At 35.4% G+C, this 26566-nt stretch overlaps 1 protein-coding gene across 8 annotated transcripts in view; it reads left to right on the top strand.

The window, feature by feature from the left end:
• The window catches only part of ZNF236 (zinc finger protein 236), an 82742-nt gene that overhangs the window by 34784 nt on the left and 21392 nt on the right, over window positions 1-26566 (top strand). For 6 of the 8 annotated variants that reach the window (XR_009818602.1, XM_061994827.1, XM_061994830.1 and 3 more), the window contains exons 11-24: window positions 1367-1639; window positions 3704-3907; window positions 7077-7221; window positions 10715-10975; window positions 11226-11476; window positions 12121-12222; window positions 17174-17325; window positions 18448-18554; window positions 18649-18800; window positions 18913-19125; window positions 19580-19859; window positions 20229-20332; window positions 23659-24024; window positions 25607-25752. Coding sequence is in view for 7 of the 8 variants with exons in the window: in XM_061994827.1 (XP_061850811.1) it covers window positions 1367-1639; window positions 3704-3907; window positions 7077-7221; window positions 10715-10975; window positions 11226-11476; window positions 12121-12222; window positions 17174-17325; window positions 18448-18554; window positions 18649-18800; window positions 18913-19125; window positions 19580-19859; window positions 20229-20332; window positions 23659-24024; window positions 25607-25752 (2756 nt within the window). In the remaining variant the exon portion in view is untranslated. The remainder of the gene's footprint in view (window positions 1-1366; window positions 1640-3703; window positions 3908-7076; window positions 7222-10714; window positions 10976-11225; window positions 11477-12120; window positions 12223-17173; window positions 17326-18447; window positions 18555-18648; window positions 18801-18912; window positions 19126-19579; window positions 19860-20228; window positions 20333-23658; window positions 24025-25606; window positions 25753-26566) is intronic. The other 2 variants (XM_061994828.1, XM_061994831.1) reach the window with 2 other exon arrangements.

The raw sequence follows: 26566 nt of genomic DNA, 5'->3' as shown, positions 1-26566 counted from the left end.
TTTAGGCCATGTAGAGAAGGGCTGACACTATGAATAATGCCTCATCACCTGTGATTAGAATTGCAGTACTAATTTCATATTGTTACCATAAATACGTGTTCATGTTTCTCTGCCCTACTGTATTATGTGTATGCAAGCCTGTATTTTGTCTCTGTGCGCTTAAATACAACTTCAGTGTTGAAGTAACTCAAGCTTTATGGATGCTGGAAGGGATTTATTCTAAGTATAGCCATCATATTTGTGTGGCTGGCTTGATAGAGACAGCTCTGTTATAAGCAGTCATTGAGCTCTGTCCATAATAACTTCATAGATATATTGATGTCGCCTTTTTCTTTCCAAGAGATACAGAAATTGATCTAAAGTTGAAACCTCATCTTGTCCAGCATATAGGTGTGCTAAAAATCAACGTTAACTTATTCCTCTGGAAATAACTGTTTTGTTCATTGTGTGTAACCGTAACAACTCTCTGACTCTGCAAATAAAAAGCAAAGGTTACTGGTGTACAGTAAAACACAACTGCCTTTATTTTTTCATAAATTAACATGATCTCCGTGTATTTACATGGTTTACAGAAAAAAATCCTACTATGAGAACCAATTTAAGCAGGTGAGTATCACATATTGAACAGCATATATGAATAAAAGAACCCCATTTAAAAGCTTCTTATGTCATTTTTGTTGAGAAAAGGTATGTTGTAGCTTTAGGACAGAAATTGAAGTCCTTGGATCATAAAGCAACTTTTGTGAAATATAGCCTTAAAAAGTAGATCTTTCAGATGGGTATTTATGGAATTTTTTCTCCTATAAAAATTTATAAAATGTAGTTTCAAGTCTGAAATGGCAAAAGAGAATGCTGTAGAATGCATCTTCTCCAGGTAGTTAGGTGAGTGTGTAGTACTTAAAATAAATTGGTGTGGTTATGATTGAGGAGTTATATTCATTGCTAGATAATTTTCTGTTAGGTGTGGTATTTGGAAGTTAACTAGTATTATTGTACTACATTACAACTACATTCTGTATTTCTAAGTGGCATGCAAACTGTACTCTTTCTGTTCTGTGAAGTCAGACATTTTTAACTTTCTTCTTCCTTTTTTTTTGAACCTTTTTCCTTTTCAGAGCATTAAAATGTTTTAATTTCAACAGGATGCTTCTGGGTTTTGTTTTTATCATTGCAGCCCATCATTATTTTTATGAAATATAATGGATCTACTAGAGAAGTTTATTGTCTACAAAGTGTGTTGTAATGGCATCTGTTTTGCAAAGTGTTCTTGTGTTTTGATTGCTTGTGAAATAGTGACAGCCTAGCAGATATTTTTCAGAACTATTCAATGTTTCAAACATGCTTATTTTAATATTCCTTATTTTAGGTTCTATACGTGAAGAAAATGGAATAAAGTGGCATGTTTGTCCATATTGCTCTAAAGAATTCAAAAAACCCAGTGATTTAGTGCGCCACATTCGCATTCATACCCATGAGAAGCCGTTCAAGTGTCCCCAGTGTTTCCGCGCCTTTGCCGTTAAAAGTACTCTCACAGCACACATAAAAACACATACTGGCATTAAAGCTTTCAAGTGCCAGTTTTGTATGAAATGCTTTTCCACCTCAGGGAGTTTAAAAGTTCACATTCGTCTACATACAGGTAAGGTCTCAAAATTACTTTTTATATCTTTTATGATGTGAATGAGACCTTAAATGAACAATGGCAATTGGAGGTGCTTAAATTGTAAAGCTATCTATCACATCATTGATATTTATCAGAGAATAAACTGGTTTTGGTGTATTTTAGGATGAAATTAATTTTTTATCGTAATTTTCTAGTTTTTTATGGCTTTGAAACTTTATTTGGGCTCTTATAAAAGTCATATAGATGCTTAGTTTTCTATCAATGAGTCAACAATTGCTCCTTTTTAATATTGCTATTTTAAGTGGATTAAATTGTCCTCTTTTACAAGTCATACTCTTAGAAATTGAGTTTGATTTTATTTATCCCCATTCCTCCTTGATATTTACATCTTCGCCCCCCTTCTCCACGCTTTTTGATAATTTCACTGTTACCACTCAGGACTATTTGGTTACATGCTATTTTGTCTTCAACAATAAGATGTTGCTTCTTGTTTTCACCAACTTACCTGTTTTCAATATTTTGTGCTGCATACATTAAAACTCCTTGGTTCATGTTGTCCTTGTTTCCATCATACATGATGTATTCAATATGTTTTTCTGTGGCTGGACTTCCATCTTCTGCATAGAGAAAAATGAATTTTCTGCTTTTAGTGAACTACCTGTCTGTTTTCCATTTCTCTGCTCTTTTCTTTCATTCCGGTTTATTTATGTTCTGCAAAAGTATCATTTATTGGCTTTGTGCGTTTGGTGTGTAATACGTTTCATTGTCAGATCCCTTTAATCCATGAAACATCAGTGTTGGTTTCATCTGTAGAAAATGTTTCACTTTGTTTTTTATACATTTTTTAAACCAATATTTTTTTCTGTTAATTTCAAGTCAACCTTACTTTAAGAAGTCAGTCTCATTCAAAGTGGCTAAAGCACTTGATGGCTTGAAAAATAGGTGGTCTCGTTAGTGTATGTGTACCTCCATTGTTAAGCACATTTGTTTTTCCCATCAGAGGTCTTTGTTTCTTCTTCTGTCTAGCAGGTTAAGCTTACTGGGTCAGGTTAAAGGTTCTAGCTCTGCATACTGTCTCTGATGGCAGCATGTGGGAAAATGGAAGCCTACAGTAATGCTATTCTTAGCAGCATATAACTAGCTTCTGCTAGTCTTTAGGTTGTGGGCTTTATGAAGTAGGATATACCTCTGCACTAAGCAGCACTTTTAGATAATTTTTTTTTTTGGTTCCATGGAACTTAGCTAATTGATTTTGAACCCATATGAACTTTCTACTAGAACAACCTAATGTAATGAATTAAAATGTTGAGCTACATGTTGACCAAAGTACTTTCTGTTGCTTTAAATATTGTGCTCAGTAGTTTCATATAATGCCTTAGTGTATTTTGAAGGATAGTTTATTCTTATTTCTTGTGCATTTTTTCCATTTTTTATTTTATAGAACTTTCTTCATAACACGCAGTTATGTCTTCTAGCCTTCTAAGTTCACGATTTCTCCTAGAACAAAAGCTGAAAGTTCATCAGTTTTGCCTGTGTCTGTAACTTACCAAGTTCTCCAGTATCCTTTCCAAGGAGAAATTTCTATGGGACTTTAAATTTCAGAAATCTCTCCTCAATAATTCCTGATTTCATGTTTTTTTGCCATCAAACACTGTTGACATTTGCAGAGGCCCATCTAGAATTTCTTTAAACTTTGTCACATCACCGTTCCTCTGTTTTATCCTGTGTATTTGATTCTTTCTTCTTGCGTTTTTTTAACAGTTTCTTTTGGCAGGAACTGCTATCTGCAGTTCTTAGGATAGCTTCTGGAACCCTTTGAAAATTGCTGTCACTTTTGCATCATCCAGTTTCCTGCTAACAAGCTTGCTTGAAGTAATGTGTTGCAACCAGTTAGTAGTTCAACAATTTCATACTTTTGAATGGCTTTTATGGATCTGTTTTGAAAACCTATTTCACGATAAACACCCTGATAGAAAACAAAGAAGAAAATACAAAAAAGAGAATCTGTATTCCAAAGCTACTTTTTTAGAGTAGTGGAAATAAAATCACAAACTAACTTTTTTTTTTAATCTTTTTCAGGTGTGAGGCCTTTTGCTTGTCCTCACTGTGACAAAAAGTTTAGAACATCAGGCCATCGTAAAACTCATATTGCTTCCCACTTTAAACATACTGAACTAAGAAAGCTGCGACATCAACGCAAACCTGCAAAAGTTCGAGTAGGGAAGACAAGTGTTCCAGTACCAGACATTCCTTTGCAAGAGCCCATACTCATAACTGATTTAGGTAAAGAGCGAGTAAATCCGTGCTCTCTTGAAATTTAGTGTTTACTGTGTCACACTTCAATCAAGCAAACACATTCAGAGCTTACTCAGAAAGATACACTTTGAAATAAGCCATCAGAAACAGAAGAGTGCCATTATTTAATAGTTTTCTTGCACTAGGATTAATAAGAAGTATCTCTCTTATTTACAAAGAAATTGTACAGAAATTACTAGGAAAAAGTGAGTGCATTATTACATTACATTAGGAGAAGAGTTTAATTAAACTATTGTTAGACTGTTACCATAGAAAAGATGACAGTTCATGACCTAGATTCTTCTTAAGATAATCATGTTTATTCAAATTGCATATATTAGTAAGTCAGTGTGCTCTACTATCTTAATGTGTTTGTTATCATTTTGATCTCAACTGAAATAGCGGTAATAATTTAAAAAAGAGCAGAATAATTCTGGAACATACTATAAAGAATTCATACATTTGTTTTAATTCTGTTGTAGAGTAGTTGTTACAACATTATGTAAAACCACTCATTGGAAGAAGGTAAGCTGTACAACTTAGTCCAGACAATATGTAGTGTTGTCCCATAGAGGTCAATGTAATGGACAAGGTGTTCACTCTTCATTGTCATTTGACTAAATCTGCTAACCCCTGCCGTGTCTGGTCCTTGGTCATCTTTATATAGTAGAATGTTATATTGGTAGTATTGTTAGTCTTAAGATCTTTATCACTGTTTGAAAATCCTTTTGTTGTCCCTGATTTCAAGAATTACTGTATGCAAGAGTAGTGGTTATTTTGGTATCAGGTGTAAGTAAGTTAAATTTTGAGAGTAGCAACAGAACTTATCTGACAGCTTCAGATGCACAGATCACATATTATTTTTTTCCTGAGTGAAAGCTGTAAACAGGTACAGTCCTATTTCTTTGTTTTAAAGAAAACCAATACAATGAAGATGTATGCAGTGAAATTCCAGGTTTTGGATTTTAAAAAAAAATACTAATAAAAAATAAATAAAAAAATACTGTAAAAGCTGTTTTCCTACAGATACTGGTAACGACTGAACCGTGCTGATTTTGTTCATTGTAAAAATAAGATGTTCCATCGTTTGTCTAGAAGGTGTCATACTTTTCCAACTCACTATTACAATACTTTCACTGTTTCCAGAAAATAATCTTACTACTTCTAGAAGTGTCGACTAGTGTTGTTGCTCTGTACTAGTGTTAATCTTTGAATGACATGTTTAGGGGAAGTGGTGGTTGAAAGGAGATGTTTTACTTTTTAGATAAATGTAAATTATTTTGAAAGTCTATAAAAAAAGTCTACAGATTGTTCTCTACCTGTTAAAATATTTGTTTCATTTTATTGTGTTAGTTGATGGTATTTATTGTCTGGAGAATGCAAAAAATTATTGTAATTTTTTCTAGGGTGTACTGTGGTTCCAAAGGTGGAACTAATGGGAAATAAAATACCTTTTTATAGAATGCTTCCACTCAGGACTGTTTTGCTGACCTTCTGTATCCAGCATAGAGCACCTTTAACTCTTCTGACAGTTTGGAGAAAAGTTTCATTTATACAAGTTCAGCAGGTCAAGTAAATACTTTGGAAGCGTTTTATTAGGAGTTTCTGTTATTTCTGTTCTGTTCGGTATGTTATTAGGAATTTCTGCAGTTTTCTCCAGACCAGAACCATTGTGATCTGGGATATACTCACAAGTTAGGCAGTTACTATTCATTCTAAGAGTTAACTTGAACTGCATTTTATGTAGTCAAAACCAACTGAGATTAAATATTTTGTCATGTGAAGTTTCCTGTCTCCTAGTTTTGAACACTTGTGTTATCTCCTGTACACTGATACCAATTATCATCACAGAAGAGTGCTGGAAAGAGTTTGGAAAAGCAGGATTTTAGTTTTAGTGAGGTTTTGGGGTTGGCTTTGTTTAGTTTGGTTTGAGTTTTCATTTTGCTTTGATTTTCTATGGGTTTGTTATGTTGTTTAGTTTTGGGTTTTGTTTGGAGAGAAAACATTTTTACTGGGTTGAGGTAATTGGGGAAAGTGAAAGAAATTTTGACATATCCGTATTTATAAATACACACATAAACTTATCTGAGACAGATAAATGTGTTCTTGTTGCTATCTCTTCTCAAAATTGTGAGGATTCCCTCTGCTTATCTTCTGCTCTTTTCAATTACATTTGAAAGTCATTCTGGCATTCCTTTCTGAATGTGAAATATGGTGTGCTACATGAAGCACTCTGAAGAAGGAAGAGAGCATGAAAGGCTCTTGTGGTTAATATTTAGGACCATAAAGGGGTTTTTTTGCATATTTATTGAAACATTACATCACTCCCTTACCCATCACCATACTAAAATAAAAGGCTACTTCTGAGTTCACCAGTGTGTGAATGACAATGAATCTGTTCACTTGAGAAGTCTGCTACTGTTCCCATTCTGTCATAGTATTTGGAGATAATATCCTTCTGTTGGCTGCTCCTGAGGCAGCATACGCTTGTATTAGCAATTGGAACATTTAGTAGCAGGAACTTTTATCCTAAAACAACACTTAACCATTGAGTGTATAAATAAGTTTGTTTGAGGTTTTGGTTGGGATTATTTTCAATATGTTTTTGGAGGTTCCCAGAAAAAATAGCAAGACTGAGTGGCCAAGGTAGATGATGTAAAAATAAAATAATTTTTAATGAACCTTTTTTTATCCTCTAAGTAAAGGCAGATATACTTCATGGTGTTTTGTACATTTCACAAAATGCATGTTAAGTATTTGTCAGGTCATCAAGTATATTTGCAGTACATCGATTAAATGTAATTTGGTTAAGGAGGATGTTGGAAGAGCAAAATACTATTTGATTTGCAATGAATTCATAATTGTCATCTTTCCTAAGTTATGCTTTATTGGACAAGTGTGTGGTTTAATGTTATGAGGTGGACCCATGAATAAAAGAAGGTAGCATACACAATATCATATGTATATGTATTTATAATGCTAAATACATGCATGCATAATTTTAAGTAAGTGCTGAAAGTATGCTCATTTTCTTTATAGCATACTAAAACTTTAGTCACTTTTTTTTTTTCCAAATTGTAGCTCTTCAGACGACTGCATCTTTGGAAAAACTTTACTGATTATTTTTTCCTTTTTTTGTGTGTGTTTGTGTGTACAGGTCTTATCCAGCCAATTCCAAGGAATAGCCAGTTCTTCCAAAATTATTTTAACAATAATTTTGTCAATGAAGCAGACAGACCATACAAATGTTTTTATTGTCATCGAGCCTATAAAAAATCTTGCCATCTAAAACAACACATCAGGTAAAATAAACACAAAGAAGAAATGAAATGGGTGTAATAAGAAATTTATGGAAAATTTTTAAATTATCTCATAAGTAGTGAACCAGTGATAATTGAGTTTTCTGGTAAAGCTGGAAGAGGCCTAATTCATAACTACGTGGAATGCTAGCAGTGCAAGTGATTGTGTTTAGCATGCGGTTTAGCTTAAACACTTGGATTCTTTTTTTTCCTAAACCATATCTAGAAAACAGCAAACATTTTGTGTGTATTTTTGTTGTAATGTTGTAATTGCCTACCCCAGAACATCTGCTTTGTATGTAGCTCCTATTTTTTGAGAAGAAAATTAGGTTTTTTATTCTGTGTACTGTTTTCTATGTATTAAAAGTCTTGTATTGTGATTGAGTAAGCATCCTTAGGGATCATCTTGTTGCTTGAAGTTCAAATTTCATATCGTGTGTGTGGTTGCAACCACAAGGTCATGGAGTCAGTGGAGGTAAAAAAATTCTTCTTTGTTTTCAAAAAAAAGTACCTTCAAAGTTAGATCAGGTTGCAGTTTTACAGACAACGAGCTTTAACATTTAATTGAGTTAAAAAACATTGCTTCTTGATTTATAAACTGTGAGTAACTGGAGGAGAAAATAGGAAAACTGAAAGGTGATTACAAGGATCTAAGGAAAGATTCCGTACAAGCAGGTAGAGGTCTTCTTGTTTCTGCAATGTAAGCTCTGTACATCTTTCTGTAATTCAAATCGCGGTGATTTCCTCATGTTCTCCTTACAAATCAAGTTCTGTATCGGTAGATTTCATTCTCAAACTGTATTGAAACAGTTGTTGGTTTATATTTGCTGCCCTAATGGGACAGAGGAAGCCTTACAGTATCACATCTTTTAATTTTGTCATATCCAACCTAGATTTCTCACTGTCTTTTATAGATTCAATCAAACTGGATTGATTTAAATCAAAATAATTTTACATTATTAAGTGTTGCTGGTTTACATCATTACTACCTTAATTGTTCTTCATTGAAATAGTTGATTTTAATTATGTTTCAATCTTGCCTCTTTGTGTTCTTGAAGAGAGTTTAACTATCAGTGGATAATTACCTCTCAAATGTTAGTTGTTACTAAAGAAGGCCTTATCTTCATAAAGATGGCCTTAATTAGCCTAAATATAAGCTAAATTTATACATATTTTACTGAAGCTCTTGTTTAGTTTTGTGTAGATTCATAAATGTTCATATTTCATTTGTGTTAGAGGAATGTAGTTAACCGATTTATGTAGCTGATTCTTCACAGTTTTGTCAGGATTCTTTGAATAGAAATCGAAAGTGTTTTAATTACACAAAATACAAACAGCCTGTTAGTTAAGCAGTTGGTTTACATGCACTGAATACTCACAGTTTTTTCTTTTTTTCGTGTTGGAATACATTTGATGCTTTAAAATTATGTTATTCAAATGCCTGTGGTTGAATTCATTCTACCGTTGGGTATACACGTCATTCAGCTCAGGATAAACTTCTTTTAGAAGGCTTACTCTATGAGTCTTCGGTTTCCTACTCCCATACTGAAAGTCCAAAGATGTGATGGGGTTACCAATCACATCACTTTCTGATTCTTTGCTTCTTTCTGATTGATCTTTTTAACAGAGTACTGAGTGAAGCTTAGCTTAACTTGACTTTGTTAAGGGTTTTGTAGGGAAATTAGAAACGATTCTATTCTTCCATGTTTGTTCTTTGTAAGTTGATATTGTTATACCTAAACTGTTAGACATGACTCTTGTGTGGTCAATCTTTCTTCATGTAGTGACACTGAGAATTGATTAGAAAGCTTGTTTCCATCTCTGCAACAGAGGGAAATTTGTAGCAGGGATATTTTCAATAGAAAGACACTGAGTAGCCTTGGTTCTCCCATAGGCACACCAAGGAAGGACTGGAATACCCTACTGCTGATTTCCATAGATGTATACTGGTAGCAAAGCAGTAATCTTACTATTTCTTAAACTATTTTATTATGGCAATTGATGGGGTGGTTATAGCCTAAAAAAGGCGCTGTAGTCATAAGCCATCACTAACTTTTCCCAATTTTATGAGATCCTGCTTCCTTTATTTTCCATTTCTTAGCATTCCCATTGCCATCCTCCCAGATCTCACTCCTGGGATGCTACAGTTGTAACCTTTAAAATTCTTGTGGCACTCTGCAGCACAGACTTGAGTCTGTTTTATGTCTTGATCACAGAATTACAGAACAGTAGGGGTTGGAAGGGACCTCTAGAGATCATCTAGTCCAAAGGCAGTTTCACATCAATCAAGGTCACACAAGAACACATCCAGGCAGGTTTTGAAAACCTCCAGAGGAGGAGACTCCATTTATTTTTGACTGGGGCACTGGAGGAAGGGTTATGAAGTGGAGCTCTGCTTTTTTTCCTCAACAGGGTCCAAGGCATTTCATTTTCAGTGGAGGGTTGTACCTGATTGTGGAACCATCTGTCAATCTCCATCTCTGCTCCTTTAATACTATCGAGTCTGCTAATGGTTTCTTGCAGTTTTTCACCTGCTGCCGCAGCTCTTGGGCTTCAATGCACCTATCACACGTACTTACCTTAGCAGGATGTGTGCTTAAACATTCCCGGTAGCCAGCCTGTAGTGAAGCATCCTTACCACTCAACTCCATCTGGGTGCATCAACATTCTGCAGGACATTGTCTTTCTGAGCCCTGGCCTTAGCTCACAGGCAAGTGCTCACCATCTTGACAGCTTGAGACTGGAACACTTGCTGGAGTTGTGGCTCTCTGTGCAGGCAGCAGGTTGTTCCCTGCACCAACTGTCACACCAACTGCCACACCATGCTCCCTGATGGCCATTTAAATCCCCCAAGGCTGGTTTCTGGGGAGTTCCTTCCAGGGATTTGATACAGGGAAACTCCTCTAGCACCTCTGAAAGGAAGGATATAGCGAGTGGGATGTGTTGATAGTATAGGTGAGAGAGTTTTCCCACTTCATGTAACAGTCTGAAGGACTAGTTGTACTGTCTTTTGTTCAGGGGTAGTCAGAATGAACACAGTTCTTTCCCCTAAGGTTTCATTATTAAATGTATTAGTAGTATATAATATGAGGAGGACCATATATTTTTATCCAAACTTGTAGATATTATTTTAGCTGAATTGAAGAAAATACATACTAATGATAATATACTAGTCTGAAAGTATAGTATATTACCTATCATGGACAAATTTAACTCAAATGTTTTAATTGAAGCAAAATATGGTCAGAAAAGAAGGCTGGACTGTCGAACATAGTAAAAACTGTCAGACAGTATTGCTTCAAGTCCTGCTAGTGATGACATGCAGGTTGTTTATAATTTATTAAAGTTTTAATTTGTGGATTTTCTTAACTGAAGTCTCTTCATCCATACAGGAGTTGCTGTCGTTTATTTTTTGATTATTTTAAAATTTAGTCTTTTAATAACTTCTTAAGTCATAGTTTTAAATCTACTTTAACTTCTGCTTTCTCTTAAAAAGGTCCCATACTGGTGAAAAGCCATTTAAGTGCTCTCAGTGTGGAAGAGGTTTTGTGTCAGCTGGAGTTCTGAAAGCACATATTAGAACACACACTGGATTGAAAGCTTTTAAGTGTCTTATATGCAATGGGGCCTTTACTACTGGTGGTAGCCTCAGGAGACACATGGGGATCCATAATGACCTTCGACCATATATGTGTCCGTATTGTCAAAAAACATTCAAAACATCACTGAACTGTAAAAAACACATGAAGACTCATAGGTATGTTTACAATTCTTATATGAATCCTTCAATGTATTTCAGTAGTCCTTCCTTAAAGATACTTGGAAAGGCAGCTTTGCTCTGTAACAGATGCTAATAATTGAATAAGAGTGTTTATATATGGGCAGTAAACACTTGGGTAGCTCTGAAGGTATAGTAATTTATGGTGTATAATGAAAATATTTTGTCTTGTAAGCAGTTGGGAGAACTAACTGATGTGATGAGAAGAACTTCTTACCTTTCTTTTCAGATACGAACTTGCACAGCAGCTTCAGCAGCATCAGCAGTCTGCTTCAGTAGATGATTCTACAGTAGATCAGCAAAGCATTCATGTTTCTACACAGATGCAAGTGGAGATTGAAAGTGATGAGCTACAGCAGTCTGAAGCTGTTGCAACAGATCAGCAGGCTATTTTAGAGTTAGACCAGCAGCCGGTGGTAGGAACAGAAGAAACAGCACTAGAACAACAATTGGCTGATCAGCCTTTAGAGCAAGATGAAGGTGAGTATTTTGAAGTGTGCTCATGGTTATTATGAGGTAAGTTTTACAAATTCTAATGTAACTTTTTTCACCAATTTCAGTGGTTTGAACTCTAAGACAATGCAAGTTAAAGTGTATCAGGTAAAAGCTAACTAAATGAAGTATGTTGTGCAATCTCTTTCATTCATTGGTGTTTAGACTTACTGTTAAAAATATGAAAAAAATGATTAATGTTTGCACCATTTAGTTGTATCAAAACTACTAAACAAATATACAGAAAAATAATTCTGTGAGCACAAAACTTTACCATATCCCCTCTGTTATTAATAAAAAGCACTGCTCTGTAGTCTACTTGGGAAGTAACACCTGTGTTTTGAGGTGAGAATATGAAATATTTCATGGATTTATTAGTAATAATGGAATAAAGTATTTTGGCTTTTATTATTTGCTCTTTTTCATGATGTAGCGACTTAGCAAGCACAGAGGAGTATAAATAAAGCCTACAATAAGCAAAGATTTAAATACCTATTCAGATAACTTTATTTTTCATTCAGTAAAAATGCAGATGACTGTAAAATGTAGGGTTTTATTATCCAGTTAATTACTTTATCTTTTCCTGATATTTTTTTCCTTTTCTTTTCCTTCTCTTCATTTCCCCATTTCAGATAGATTTGTGACATCACAACATACTTTACAGGAAAACATCACTCAATTTGAACAACAAGCTATCACACAGCAGCCATTTGATCAACAGGGTTTATCACAAGGTTAGTAATAAAGAAAAGTTTTTAGAGTGATTTTTATAAATCTGGCTTTACAGCAGAGCAATCAATGCATTTCAAAAGTGGGCTTCCACAACCAAAATAACTGCAACGTAGAGAACTTGGAAAATCTTTGCCTTAAATTACTGTTTTGAAACTATATTTGGTAGAATAACGTGAATACTTAATTATAAGTAGATTGTGCTTTCTTGAGCTGATGTTTACTCATTACAGTATGGGGTTTATAGTTAAGCATTTCATATTCTTTCCTCGGTTGTGTTTGAAATTGCTGTGGCAGTAGGCAGTTTACAGAACTTTCCCTCTAAATGTGCGTGCTCATAACCGGAGATGATCAGAAATCTGTTCAAATATTGGATTGAGTAGTGGTTGGAATTCATTGTGGAAAACGACAGTGCAAAATATAACCATATAGAAATCATGCTTTCACCTAACCACAGCAGTTTCTTTTTGTATTTTCTCAAGCTACATAAGTAACAAATGAAGAGATTGTAAATGTTTTGAAACTTATAAAAAAAATCTACAATAGTAATTTTACCTAGAAAATACTGAGAAATATGTGTAAGGCTTACATAGCCTGCAGAGAGCAAAGAAATGGCTGTGTTCCTTCGCTTTTCACTGCTTTTGTTTCTTGAGTTGTTACTTGATGTGAAGCTACTAATTTTGGGGGCTGCGGCACAGGGAAGCAGGTATGTTTAATGTGTTTTCCTTTGTTTTGGTTGGGAAGCATATCTCACTGATTGCTTGGTTTTCTTCTTCCTTGTATCTGACTCCAACAAATAACTTTCTGTTTATATAACTGGTAACCAGTAATTGGTTTCCATTTGCATAAACTTCTCTGCTCTTAATTTCATTCTCTGCTTAATTGTGTAGTGCAATTTGAAAAGCGTAATTGACTGTGCTAAGTTGGATGACACTGCAAAAAATTAGTACAGTTTGTTGCTGATTTTAATTCTCTAGATTGTGTTGCTTTGTATGTAACTAAGAAAATAAATTAAAGACTCCATCTTTATTAAACAAGACAGAACCAGGTCCTGTTAAAAAAACTATGGATTATTTTCATCACTTACTTTTTACAGTTCTCCAAATGAATGAAAACAGACAACAGGAAAAAAAAAGTGCAACCTTTCTCTCTAACTCTCAAGTATAGTGGTGGTTTTTGTTTGGATTTTTACGGCTCCTTTGAATTTGAAAATCCTATAAGTAAACCTTGTTTTGTTATCTTAGACTTTAGTTTCTATGTTGCATATTTTCTCCATACTGAGTGGTTTCTAGGGGGGAAGGGGGAGTGAAATTCTTCTAGATCTGACAAAACAATTCTTTTGTCATCAGAAATCTGGACTGTTCATCGATACATTACAAAATGGGTAGAGAGAATCAGAACGTTTGTGCTGTGGGCTGTTTTAAACTCATTTGTGTAAGATGTCTCGTATTCTACTTGGAATCTCATCCACAGATTCCCTACTCTTTGAAGTTTCCTTGAAGATCCTGGAGCCCTTCAAAATTTTTGAATTTCAGGTAGGTAAGCATTTGCGCGGATGCATGCGTTAAATTGGTCGACCCTCTCCCTATGTCTGCATCTGTGCTTCATGCTCCTAATTTCTTTTTCCTGTCAACTAGGCAGAACATTCAAGCTTAAAACAGTCTCTTTTTTTCATCCTTGATATTTATAGTCTGTGTTCTTGATAAAATATTTTGGATCATAGTTTATTACTACAATAATGTAGGAGTTTAAAAAAAACCTTTGATAGTTTTTTTATATTGATTTTTCCTTTTTTTAAAAGAAAAATTTGCATTTCAGGCAGGTGAGGCTGATCTCTAGGTCTGCACAGATCTGTCAGAACTTTGTTTATTCTTTCAGGTTTGTTTACAATACTTTACCAGAATTCCTGATTTGTTCAGATAGATTTTCTTCTTGATATTTTCAGTCTTGTAAAGAAGTGCAGATCTTTTGAGGATGCTGCTGTTTCATAATCTATTATTCATTTGAGATAGATTTGAAGACTAAGAAAAAGGACTTCGGTGTTCCTTGTGGTTTACATATTCAGGCATCTTCATTTGAAGACTTTTTAGTGAGGTTAGACCAACCAAATGGATCTTTTATCCAAAAATGTCTTTGGATTATTGAATATCATCTGTCACCAAATGTGTTTTCATATAGGTTACATCACCTTTTCTTCTGTTAAAGTCTCCCTGTAAGCATGATTGAATGTTAATAATTTAATTAGTGCTGATAGGAGAGTCATGTCAAAAAACTAAAAGTAGTCCAAATACTGTTATTCTGTAGCCCACACAATTAGACCCTTGCCATCAGACTGCTGTTTTGATTTCCTAAGAAGTTGATCTGCAATCTCAGGACTTTGGAATTCTGGTTCTTTCAGTAACTATTTACACATGAATCCCAGTCAATACTGTTCAGTTGGTTCCAGAAGTCGCCTAGGAAGCAAACCTGCAGAACATTTGATTGCTAGTCACTGACTGGGATGCACATGGGCATGTAGATATCTTTGTAATATTACAATTCAAATGATTTCTCACTAAAGATTTCAAGTTTTGTCTAAACTAAAACTACTAAAATACTGTATTTGCTGGGAACTGTCATACTGTTTTCGCATTCTCATGTGCAAGACACATCTTTCCACTAGTAAACTAGTTTCCAGAGTATTTTATTCAGTATGTTTTGTTAACATAGATGTGAATAGGTCAGGTGAAGACCTAAAGCCAAGAAAAAACAAGCAATGCAATTAGTTACTTGTACTGAAATAACACAAAATCCAGTTCCAACTTCAAAGGACTTTGTAGTAAGACTCCCCTCCCCTTATTATAGAGAAAAGTTTAAGATGCTCTCTGTTCTTTGAAGATTAAGCAAAATTTCTGGGAAATAACAGATAATGATGTAAACGAGTGAAAAATAAAAGTTCAGAAATATATTTCTGTGTCTCAGACTAAGTGTCTGGGGTTTACTTCTTGGTGGTTTGTTGTTTTTTTTTTTTTTAAATGCTGTTCTGTAGAAAAAGTGTGGTGGTAGCCAGTGCCTTCCGTATGCTCAGGATTGTCAAGTCTTTTTACAATTTTGAGTAGATACCAGATCTTCATACCAGATATTGAGCAAAATGAGGATGCATCATGTATATTCTTGTTACAGCACTGGTTTTACATGTATTCCAGAACTACTTTCAGAAGAAGTATTTCTTTCTTCAGTTCGTCCCAAAGTACCTCTAAATTTAAAACTTTTCTTCATGAGTATTTTGTTGCACGATCCTGGGAAATTTTTCAGGACATCAATAATTGCTTTTATTAAAAAACTGTGAAGTAGAGCAGATTGTGATATAGTAGCTTCTTTTTTTCCCTCTTAACTAGTAAAAAATTGCTTAATGATTAAAGAAAAGTTTCAGGTTTAAGTAACTGTTCTTTGCACATTTAGTAGTTAGTTTATTTATGTAGGGCATGGAAGTGGCATTACTTTTGCTTCAGTTTCTTGAGGCTTAGTGTTCTGTATTGTCATCAAGTCTAGCGGGAGTATCATTGTTCTCTAAAGGTGCTTTTAAAATGTATTTGAAAATAGAAATTAGCAGCTCTGTTAGCACTATAAAGCTTTGCATCAGTGTTCTTCAGGCTACTTTTTTATTTTATCATTTCACTACGAGTAATTGAAGTGCAAGATTCAGCTTGTTAAAGCTTTTTTTCTTGTAATCTTGGTAGTTCTGGGAGAGAAAAAAATACCCAAGTTGCAGCATCAAGTCGGTCTTAAACTTTCAACCTGACTAGTAGTGCTTTCAGGATTTGTTAGCTTTCATTCTGTGGTGTCAGCAGTAGCATACAAGTAGGGTTTTCTCCTATATTGATAACAATATTCTTCTGCTGTGGAAAGTGCCTTTTGGGAAAACTTCCGCTTGACTTTAACACATCCCAATTTTGGATGTACTGTAATTCAAAACATTCTTTAAGCATTGCTTTTTGACCTTTGGTGCTGTGTTCATCTGATGTGGGTTTGTTTCTACTACCCTGTTTTCATATTCTTCACCCTTTTTGTCCACTAAAGGCAAACTGCACAGAAACAGTAAAATTGCTGCCCTTAATTACTGATATTTGTGGTTTCAATTTTTTTCCACATAATGTGTTTTGGTTTTTTTTAATGTTAGAAATGATAGATCTTAGAGGGAGATAAAAGGGCATCTTTAATAGCATTTATAAAATGCTGTTATCTGAGCTATATTTCCCTAGCTCTGAATCATTGATACTATCATTTCATTCCTTCATTTAGAAAAGGAGATGATTAAGATCTGGTATTTCAGAAGAACAAAACCAGACAGGAATTTCAGGTCTTTATACTGGAAATGTGAATAAAAATATGTTTATTTTTTTACTTTGCAGTTTGCCTTTGAGAGGCTCTACTTTATTATTATCTAAAGAGTGGGAATATGTGGAGGAGATCCAAAGTAGGAGAAAATGGGGTTACTTTATCAGAAACTGGAGTTCTCCTATTGGGTCATCTCCTCCACTCACCCGCCATCCTCCCCACTGAGCTTTGCATCCTTGTGAGCGGCTTCCAGTGTAGTTAAGGGAGCGTGGTACCAACGTGGATAAAGGGAGATGGGTCAACCTGTTTGACACATGCATGCTTACATACAAGAAATTCAAAATTTCAATGGCTCTAAGGTAATTGTGGCACCCTGAAGAAACTTCAAACAGTGTTTTTCTGTGGAGGAGATTTTCCAATAGAATTCCAGCTGATGGTAAGTAACCCTATTATGCATATTACATAGATGCCAAAAGCATTTATGTATTTTGACACTCAACACTGAAGAGTATAAAATGAGTATTACTGTATGGTGATACTGCTTAATCTCTTTTGAAGGTGGTCTTCGGAAAAGTGTGGTGTTATTCAAAGTCGAGTTCAGTGTATATTCCAGGTTTGTGACTGTTTAATTTCTGACAGGTTTTACAGTGAATGATAGCTACAATCAACAGACTCAATTTCCAGCTGTACAGCAGCTGCAGGATTCAAGCACACTTGAATCTCAGGCTCTTTCGACGAGTTACCATCCACCAGCCCTTCTTCAGGTTCCAAATCCAGACACTATTAATGTAGTAAGTACCATTGGAAGGCAGAATTCATTGTTCTGTGTTCCATGATGAGTTTCTTTGAGCTATTGCTTTGGTGCCTAGGTAATCTGAGAAGTTAGAAATATTTCATGGTGTTTTTTTTTAACAACTGGAAAATGAAAGAGTAAAGGGACAATAAATGACGTGGCTATATGTTTCTAAAAATAGATGTATTTGTTTCGATGCTCTAGACTTAAAAAAAGAGTATAATGCTATGAAGTTGGATTTTAAGTGTAAAACTAAGGAAAGAACTCATTGTAACAAAACAATTTATAGTCTGTCCTAATTCTTTGATTTCTGTAGATACAACCAAGCAATTAAAATAATCTTACAAATATATAGGAATCGTTTATGCAGTTTGCATATTGCATTGGATGATGTTTTTTCATGACTCCCATCTGGTTGAATTTATAAAAGAGCTAAAGTACTAAAAATATAGTTTAGATATAACTTTCTATGATGATAGCAGTATCTAGCGCAAAGACTATCTCTGGCAATGTGTTTACTTTGATGATCTGCGTGAATTATGATGCCTTCATACTTGTTTGCAAAGGGCAAATGTCAGTCAGAGAACCAAGGGTGCTTTTAGGATCTGGAAGAGTTTAACTACTTTCAGCCTACAGGTTTAGGAGTTTTCTTCTCTTCAAGTCCTAAAACATGCTTTTGTTCTCAAAGATTATTCTGTAGCGGGTTTTGCCTTGAGGAAAAACCTGTTGAAAAGTAGTGAAGTCTTTCAGCACCACTGTGCATTTTGTTACACAGTGTGGGGTTCCAACTGTTTAAAAGGGCTGCTTTAGTGTTAAATTTAACCCCTGAAACACCAGAAAAATCCACAAGACTTGAGACTTTTTGCTTAGATTCCCAGGGAGGTGTAAGTGCACCATGTTGTCTGTTCATTCTGATTCAGCAGTTGCATATATTGCTGCTTTCTTTCTCACTATGATAGAGCGATGTCATATCGCACTCTCAACTTCTTGTAAAAAGTTATGAAAACACCAATTTGGTTACTTGTGTTGACTTTAAAGGCTGTAATTTTTTTCATGCCCACTTCTGTGACTTTATTTCAATACTGTGTTATTGAAATTTACTTGGGACTTTGATTTCTAGACGACTCGCTTGATACAAGATCAGTCATCACAAGAAGAACTTGAGTTGCATACGCAACGGCCTCACTTTCTTGAGGATAATGAAGATCAAAGCAAACGTTCATATAGGTTTGTTGTACCTCAAGATTCCATCACAAAATTTCCTGAGTCTTTTATGGCTATTAACTATATGCAACTAATAAAAACAATTTTCTTCTAATAGATGTGAATATTGCAACAAGGGTTTTAAGAAATCGAGCCATTTGAAACAGCACGTACGATCACATACTGGTGAGAAACCTTACAAATGCCAACTCTGTGGCCGTGGCTTTGTTTCCTCAGGAGTCCTTAAGTCACATGAGAAGACTCATACAGGTAACAGTACACCAGCTCCATATTATCTGAAGTCCCATTGGGTTTTGTAAATGTCCTGTATAAGTAAACTTAAACAAACAGCATGCTACTTATTTGTTTCTTGTACTTTAAGGAGTTAAAGCATTCAGCTGTAGCATTTGCAATACCTCCTTCACAACTAATGGCAGCCTTACCAGGCACATGGCAACTCACATGAGCATGAAGCCTTACAAGTGCCCATTCTGTGATGAAAGCTTTCGAACAACTGTTCACTGCAAAAAACATATGAAAAAACATCAGGCAGTCTCCTCAGCTGTAGCAGCAGCTACAGAAACAGGAGGAGGAGGTAAATTATTTCATTTTTACTCTTACAGTCCTTGCTACCTAAAAAGTACAGATGGTTCAGTGGATTACGTGAATGCTATAACAGTAGTGTTATAAATTAGCCATCCAGCAAGGATAATGTCTAATGTTCAGAGCCACTGAAATTGCTGTTATCTAAGTTGTCTAAAGAAATCAATTTTCCAGGAGTCTGTCCAGTGTATTCAAGGTATTGTATGTCACATAGTCATTTTACTGTGTCACTAAAGTAGAACATTTTTTAATCCTAAATTACTTGTACATATATTTAATCATTATAAAAAATAAGAATTATAAATGCAGATATGCTTAAAAAGAAGTCCAGATATGTTAGACTTCAAAATCTAAGTCCAAGCACATAATGTAATGGCAGTGTGATTAATTTGTAATTTCAGTTGACGGGTTAAACAGACAAGTGTTTGTTTGGGTTTTTTTAATAGTTGCATGTGTTGAAGATGATGATGAAAACTCTGAAAGAACTTCAAGAAAATCTCGTCCTGGTGTCATAACTTTTACAGAAGAAGAAACAGCAGAACTGGCAAAGATTAGGCCTCGAGAAAGTGCCACTGTCTCAGAAAAAGTTCTTGTCCAGTCTGCTGCAGAGAAAGACAGAATTAGTGAGATCAAAGATAAGCAAGCAGAACTGGAAGCAGAACCCAAATATGCCAACTGTTGTAGTTATTGCCCTAAAAGCTTTAAAAAACCTAGTGATTTAGTCAGGTAAGGAATGGAAAAGTTTTTTGTATTTTCATTTATTTGCCAGAAATTCATATTTACATATGTTTTTCAGAATGATTAAATAATGTGTCAAAATATTATATGTTCTGAACATGACTAAGCCAGCCTTTTCATATTTCTTTTCCTGTAGTATTAAAATGATTACTATGAAGTTTTAGATTTTATATATAAAAACTTGTAAGAATCAGTTTGAAAGAAGGCAAATGCTTGAATCATCGTCTTTACTGGTTCTGCTTAATATAATGTTAATATAAGTATTCAATTAAGTCTAAAATTACTAAGATACAAGATATTTATTCAAACTGACATTAAAGTAGAAATTCACATATACCTGTATTCTGGAATTATTAGGCATGTTCGTATCCATACTGGAGAGAAGCCATATAAGTGTGAAGAATGTGGAAAGAGTTTCACTGTAAAATCCACTCTGGATTGTCATGTTAAAACACACACAGGTCAGTAAGATTTTGAATGTCTTTGTTAAGAAACTGTTTACTTTCTTGACTGGCTGTTTTAACTGAAGATTTTATGAGGAATTATATGTTTTGCTGCATTCTGGTAACTGGCACTATGAGTGGCAGCATGAGGTGAAATTTGGTACTTACAGTATCATCAAATGAACCACAATGTTTTGAATAAACCATATTATTTCAGTCTTCGGTATTAACGGGCTTATGAAGCGGTTGTAGTTCTAGCTCATGGAAAAACTCTATGTATCTATAATATTTTGTTTTCAAATCTGCTATAGCAATGCTAAAATATTTTCATGAGGAAAGGATGGAGTTGGAGGATATTCTAATGTTAAGTTGAAGAAAAAAAATTGTACAGGTCAATTTTTGTCCTACTAAGTAGAATGAAACATAAAAGTGCAAAAAAATTGAGCATTCAGCTATTTGAATTGTGCAAGTTGAATATAAACCTGATTGCTGTAATATTTATATATTTGCCATTATTTTTTTTTATTCCTGAGAGAAGTCTGATTTTAAATTTTTCAACCTCAATTTTACACAAATTAAAGCAACCCTGTTGAAATCTTTCATAAGTAGGGTTTTTTTGTACCACTGAATTTCAGTAATGAACCCAATCCTTAACTAATTAATTTCTACAACTGGCTACAGTTTTGCTAAGATGCGAGTCATAGCTGAAGCCCAAACGGCAGCAAAGCACCACACAGCCTTTGTTTATTCCTCCTACCTTGCATTAGGATGGGAAGGAGAAAATCTAACAAAGGCCTCATGTGTCGAGACAAGGACAGGAAGGGATCGCTTATCAATATGGTCATGGGCAAAACAGACTTGACTTGGGGAGAAAAGAAAAAGAATTTCATCTGCTACCAATCAAAACCAGAGTAGGATTATGAGAAATACAACCAGATCTTCCCCCCCGACCTCTCCCCTCTTCCCAGGCTCAGCTTTGCTCCCAGTTTCTCTGCCTCCTCCCCTACAGTGATGCAGGGGGGTGGCAAATGATGTTATGGTCAGTCCATCAGAGATTGTCTCTGCTGCTCCTTCCTTCTCAGGGGCAGAATTCCTCACACAGCTCCCCTGCTCCAGCATGGGATCCCTCTCATGGCAGACAGTCCTGCGTAAACATCCCTAACATCAGTCTTTCTCATGGGCTGCAGTTCTTCACAAACTGCTCCAGCCTTGTGTCCCTTCTGTGGGCTGCAGTCCTTCAGAGACTCACTGCTCCAGCACAGGCTTCCCACAGAGTCATGGCCTTCTTTGGGTGCCATTACCTGTCCCTATGTGGGGTCCTGCACAAGCTGCTGACAGATCTCAGCTCCACTGTTAAAACTCCATGGGTTGCAGGGGCACAGCTGCTATCTCACCACGGGATGAAGGGGCCAGATCTGCTCTGGCACACCTCCTCCCCTCCTTCTTCACTGACCTTGGTGTCCACATGGTTGTTTCCTTTCATCACACTTCCTCTTTCTGCTGCAGATTTTACTTTCTTTTTTACTTTCTTGAAGAATGATTGTAGAGGGGCCTGATTGACTCAACCTTGGCCAGAGATGGGTCTGACTTGGAGCCAGGGGACTTTAAAGCAGCTTCTTACAGAGGCCACCATTGTAGCTGCTCCCTTGCTACAGTAAGATCCCATACTACACAAACACAAAACAGTGCATTAGAATCTTTTTTTTTTCAAAAATCAGAAAAAAGATTGAAAACTAAATTCTGTAGTATATACTTATTTTGTTCGTGGAAGCTCCTTTTCCAATTCAATGTACTTGTACTTTCTACTGTTGTTTAGTAAGAAGTATTCCTCTTGTATCTCTGTGTAGATCAGTATCTTGTCTCAGATAGTAGCAGATGCCAAGGATAATGAAAAAAAAAAAAAGCAGTGATTTGATCATGTTCCTCTGGATTCAAGCAGTTGGCAAGTTGTGCAACTCTAAACTGGAGATTGGGTCTTTTTGCTCACTACCTTTAATGGAATATCTTACATCAGTTTTACCCAATTGTTTTCTGAACCCAGAAAATCTGGGTGAAAAGAAGTGACCTCCAGTGTACCCAGCTATAATAAGTTCCTTGATGCAAATTTGATTTTCAGCATGCGATCTAATGATTTACTTTCTAAGACCACTAGTTCTTTTGTTTGAGAAAACTAGATGAATGTCTCATTCTTTGTTGAACAAAAAGTGACAGTGATGTTAAGGTTTTGTAATCTAAACCTGTAATCTAAAGTAAATTGAATTCAGGAATTCAATGAGAAATTCTGTGTAACTGGAAACTGGAACTCAGTAGCAGAAATTGTAGGCACACGTTGGTTTTGTGACTTCTTTACCATCCGTAAATTATTATCATCACCGGGATGCAGTAGTGCATTCTAATGTGGAAGTTGAGTCAGCTTCGTTTCAGAGTTGATCTAGTGGTTTGTCTGGTAAAACAGTAACTTAGTCATAAAAAAAAATATTTCTCCATCACAGCTATAGAGAAGTGTTCTTTTTTATTCTCTGATAAGTCAGCAATGCAAAACATATTGCTTTCTTTCCCTTGTTTAGCTAGGATGCATTACTGTGCTGGAAGGCCTGGGAATTTCAGGAGTTATAGTGGGTTTTCAGCTGCAGTGGCATATTTTCTGACGGATATTTCCATTATGCTTTTGTGAATGGTACAATTGCACATATGGTAAATGAAATGAGATCTGTAGTTAACTGTTGTTATTTGTAGTATATTAAAAATTCCATTTGAGACTAAGGTTTTGTTGGAAATGTTATGCAATCTGAAGGGAGAGTGGAGAAAGAGGACTTTATGCACATAGAACAGATTTCTGTAATTCTAGATTACTTTGAGGTGATTGGTGTTTTATTTTAGAATATGTCCTCACAAATTTTATTCATTTCCTACTTAAAATCCCTTAATACTAGTCAGTATTGAGGTAAAGGCTGAAACAGAAGAATAAAGCTGCTGAAATTAAAAAGGAAATTAGTAGCTAAATAAGGAGAAGCCAGATGCTGAAGAGGGTGAGATGGTATTTTTAATTCTCCAGTTTTATGAGCTGTGTAGTTGAAAGAACTTGATTAGTCAGGAAGGTGAGATGATGGGAAGGACAGACACATCAAGGTGACAAGATTCTGCATGAAAGTTTTAACAGCATATTGGGTTTTAGAAATAGGGGGGAAAAAACCAACCAAAGTTATTAAGAAAAAGACTAAATTACTTAAAATTTATTCTGTTCATATCCATTTAGAATCTGTGCTTTTAAAAAATTGTTGATGCAGTGCTGTTGATTTTTAGAGGTTTTATCACTTACCTTTATGTTTTTGGAACTTTTCCAGGCCAGAAGCTTTTCAGTTGTCATGTATGCAGTAATTCTTTTTCTACAAAAGGGAGCCTAAAAGTCCACATGCGTCTGCATACAGGAGCAAAACCTTTTAAATGTCCACACTGTGATTTGCGGTTTCGTACGTCGGGGCGCAGAAAAACCCACATACAGTGTCATTACAAACCAGAGACAAAGAAAGTTCGGAAGCCTGTCACCCGTACTTCAGCTGAGGGGCTACAACCAGTCAGTCTTCTTAATTCATCCTCCACAGACCCTAATGTTTTCATCATGAATAACTCCGTTTTGACAAGTCAGTTTGATCAAAATTTACTTCAACAAGGACTTGTGGGCCAGGCTATCCTGCCTGCGTCAGTGTCAGGTAAAAATGGATGACTTTTTGGTGCTGGTGTTGAGATTAAGTAGTGAACATTGGTTTCTAGTAGAGTTCAAAAAATTATGCAAAATGGGTAAGAGGGATACTGAATTCATGATGTGATGCATGATGGTGACATAAGTAGCAATTTATTTGTTTAAGAAGGAAGGGAAAAATATATGCAGTTCATCTAAAAAGATCTCTTCAGTTCTGCTGTGGTATTACACTACAGAAAGGAAGAAAATGCAGGTAACAAGTAGCTGGAGTACTTGCATTCTTTTTGGTAATACTTTATTGCCTTTTCTTAAAAAGGAAGGAAAACAGTTGTTTTGTAAGCTTTCCATTCCGTAAGATTTATTTTTCATTCAAAGAGCAAAGAAAAGTTTGTCTACAGTATTTATTTACACAAATGATGTGTTTTAAGTGCACATCTTCTGCTGTAGTTAGTAGTCCAACATAAAAAGGAAAAAACACATCCCTCCCAAAAAACAAGAAAACATTTTAGTGATTAAACAAAAATTACTAGTGTAGGCATGTATATTAAATAATCAAATGCCTAGGATATGAAGTCTTAGCAATTAACAGTGACTACACCTGCATTAGCACTTTAAATGTGCAACAGACTGTTCTTTGAAGCCAGCTTGGCACAGAATACCAACTGTGTCTATATGATTTTAAGATATGCCCGCAAATTCACAGTAACATACCAGTGTCATGTTTAACTGTAGCCAGTCCAACTTACTTGATTTGACCTAAACTGTTGTCCAAGACCAATGAACTGTTGCTTTATTTGAAAGATACTGGAAAATATTAATTGACAAGCACAATTTGTGAAGAATTTGTGGTTAAAAAAAACCCTTGTCTGTTTGGTTGGATTTTTGAGTGAGCAGTCTTTAGCATGTTCAGATGGCCTAGAAAGAGGCAGGAACCTTCTTAAATCAAGAGTATGCTTGTGGATTTTGGTCAGAACAGGTATTTCCTGGATCGTACTGAAGGTGTTTGGAGAAGATGGTATGTCAGACACAGGATGACGTTTTAGTTGTAGCTTCTCAAGACCTTTTGTAGAGGTCTGTTCAATTTTTGAAATTAGAAGCTTTGTAGGTTCTAAAGATTTTGGGTCTTGAATGCTAATATACCTTTATTTCCGTGCATGTGAGTACATAGGATGAACTCGGATACCTTCTTGAATAATATTTGTGCTGTGCAAAAATGTGGTAGTAGCTTTCATGAATGTTCATGTATGTTCAGAGTCAGAATGTACACATCCTGTGTGAGTGCTGCTTGTATTTAGGCATGCTCTCTAAGGAAACTTACACCAAATTTCTCCAGGTTTCCAAAGCTGCTCTGGAGTCGTTCTTGTTTTGTAAGACATTAGCTAGTGCTTAACTAATAGCAATCTTTAAATTACCTAGAATTTATGAAGCTTTAAAATAGGAAATGAACTACTTCAAATTATTTTTCTTGGCATAAATAAATCTATGTATGTAAAGCTTTTGTATTGCTTTAATGTATTAAAAAAAAACAAGCTAAAAGAGGCAGTCAGTAATGGTAAAGAAAAACATTATAATATAACTGTTTTCTTTGGTAGCTGGAGGTGACTTAACTGTGTCCTTGACAGATGGTAGCTTGGCCACTCTTGAAGGAATACAGTTACAACTTGCTGCTAATCTGGTTGGACAAAATGTTCAAATTTCTGGAATAGATGCCACCGGTATTAATAACATAACCTTACAGGTAGGTTGGTTACAGTTTCTTACTTTTAATTTTATAGAGCCACTTTGAGGGCCAATGGAAGTTGAAGGAGCATACGTAGTTCTGAAAGAGTTCCCTTGAGCTGAGTGAGGCCTTGATGTATTAGTTAGAAGAGAAAAAATAGTTGCAAAGTGGAGTGTTTTTTTTCTGGTTTGCTTCCTTTCTTTTTCTGTTTTGTTACCTCTCTGGAATTTTGGCACATTGCTTTAAAATCTGGTTGGTTTCTTTTTTTAAACTGCATTTTGTCTTTTCTCTTCCAAAAACCTCTTAGGCTCCCCATGCAAACCCCCGAAAGACATCCCATCCCCTCAGAAACAAACCAACCCAAGTTATTGCACAGAACATTTATTCTTTTCATTAACATATGACACTTGTGTTATTTAGCAATCTTTTAATTTTGGAGTCACAATTTTAATTTCCATGAGCTTGTAAAATGAATGACAGGAAGAGGTGAGATGATTATATTTTTAAAATCTCATACTTGAAATTATATGAACAAAATATTTTCATGATCTTGATTGTGTTTGATTGGTTTCACAGAATCATTGAGGTTGGAGCGGGCCTCTGGAGCTCAGCAGCTCCAATCCCACAGTCAGGGAAGGGAGGTTTGGGTTACTCAGAGTCCACTCAAGAAACTTTTTCCATAAAATGAAGAAAACTGTGTTGTAGTTTTGTTTCTCCCAGTCTCCAAACATACCTAAAGAGTAAAATGTCCATCTAACTATTGAGAACAACTGTTTGGCTGTGAATTGGTACCTTATTGAGCCCTAGAGGCTGAATAAATAGGTAATTTATG

Source organism: Colius striatus, chromosome 4 (assembly GCF_028858725.1).
Source record: "Colius striatus isolate bColStr4 chromosome 4, bColStr4.1.hap1, whole genome shotgun sequence".
Lineage (NCBI taxonomy): Eukaryota > Metazoa > Chordata > Aves > Coliiformes > Coliidae > Colius > Colius striatus.
The sequence above is the reverse complement of the archived record's forward strand: the minus strand, read 5'-3'. Positions and strand labels throughout refer to the sequence as shown.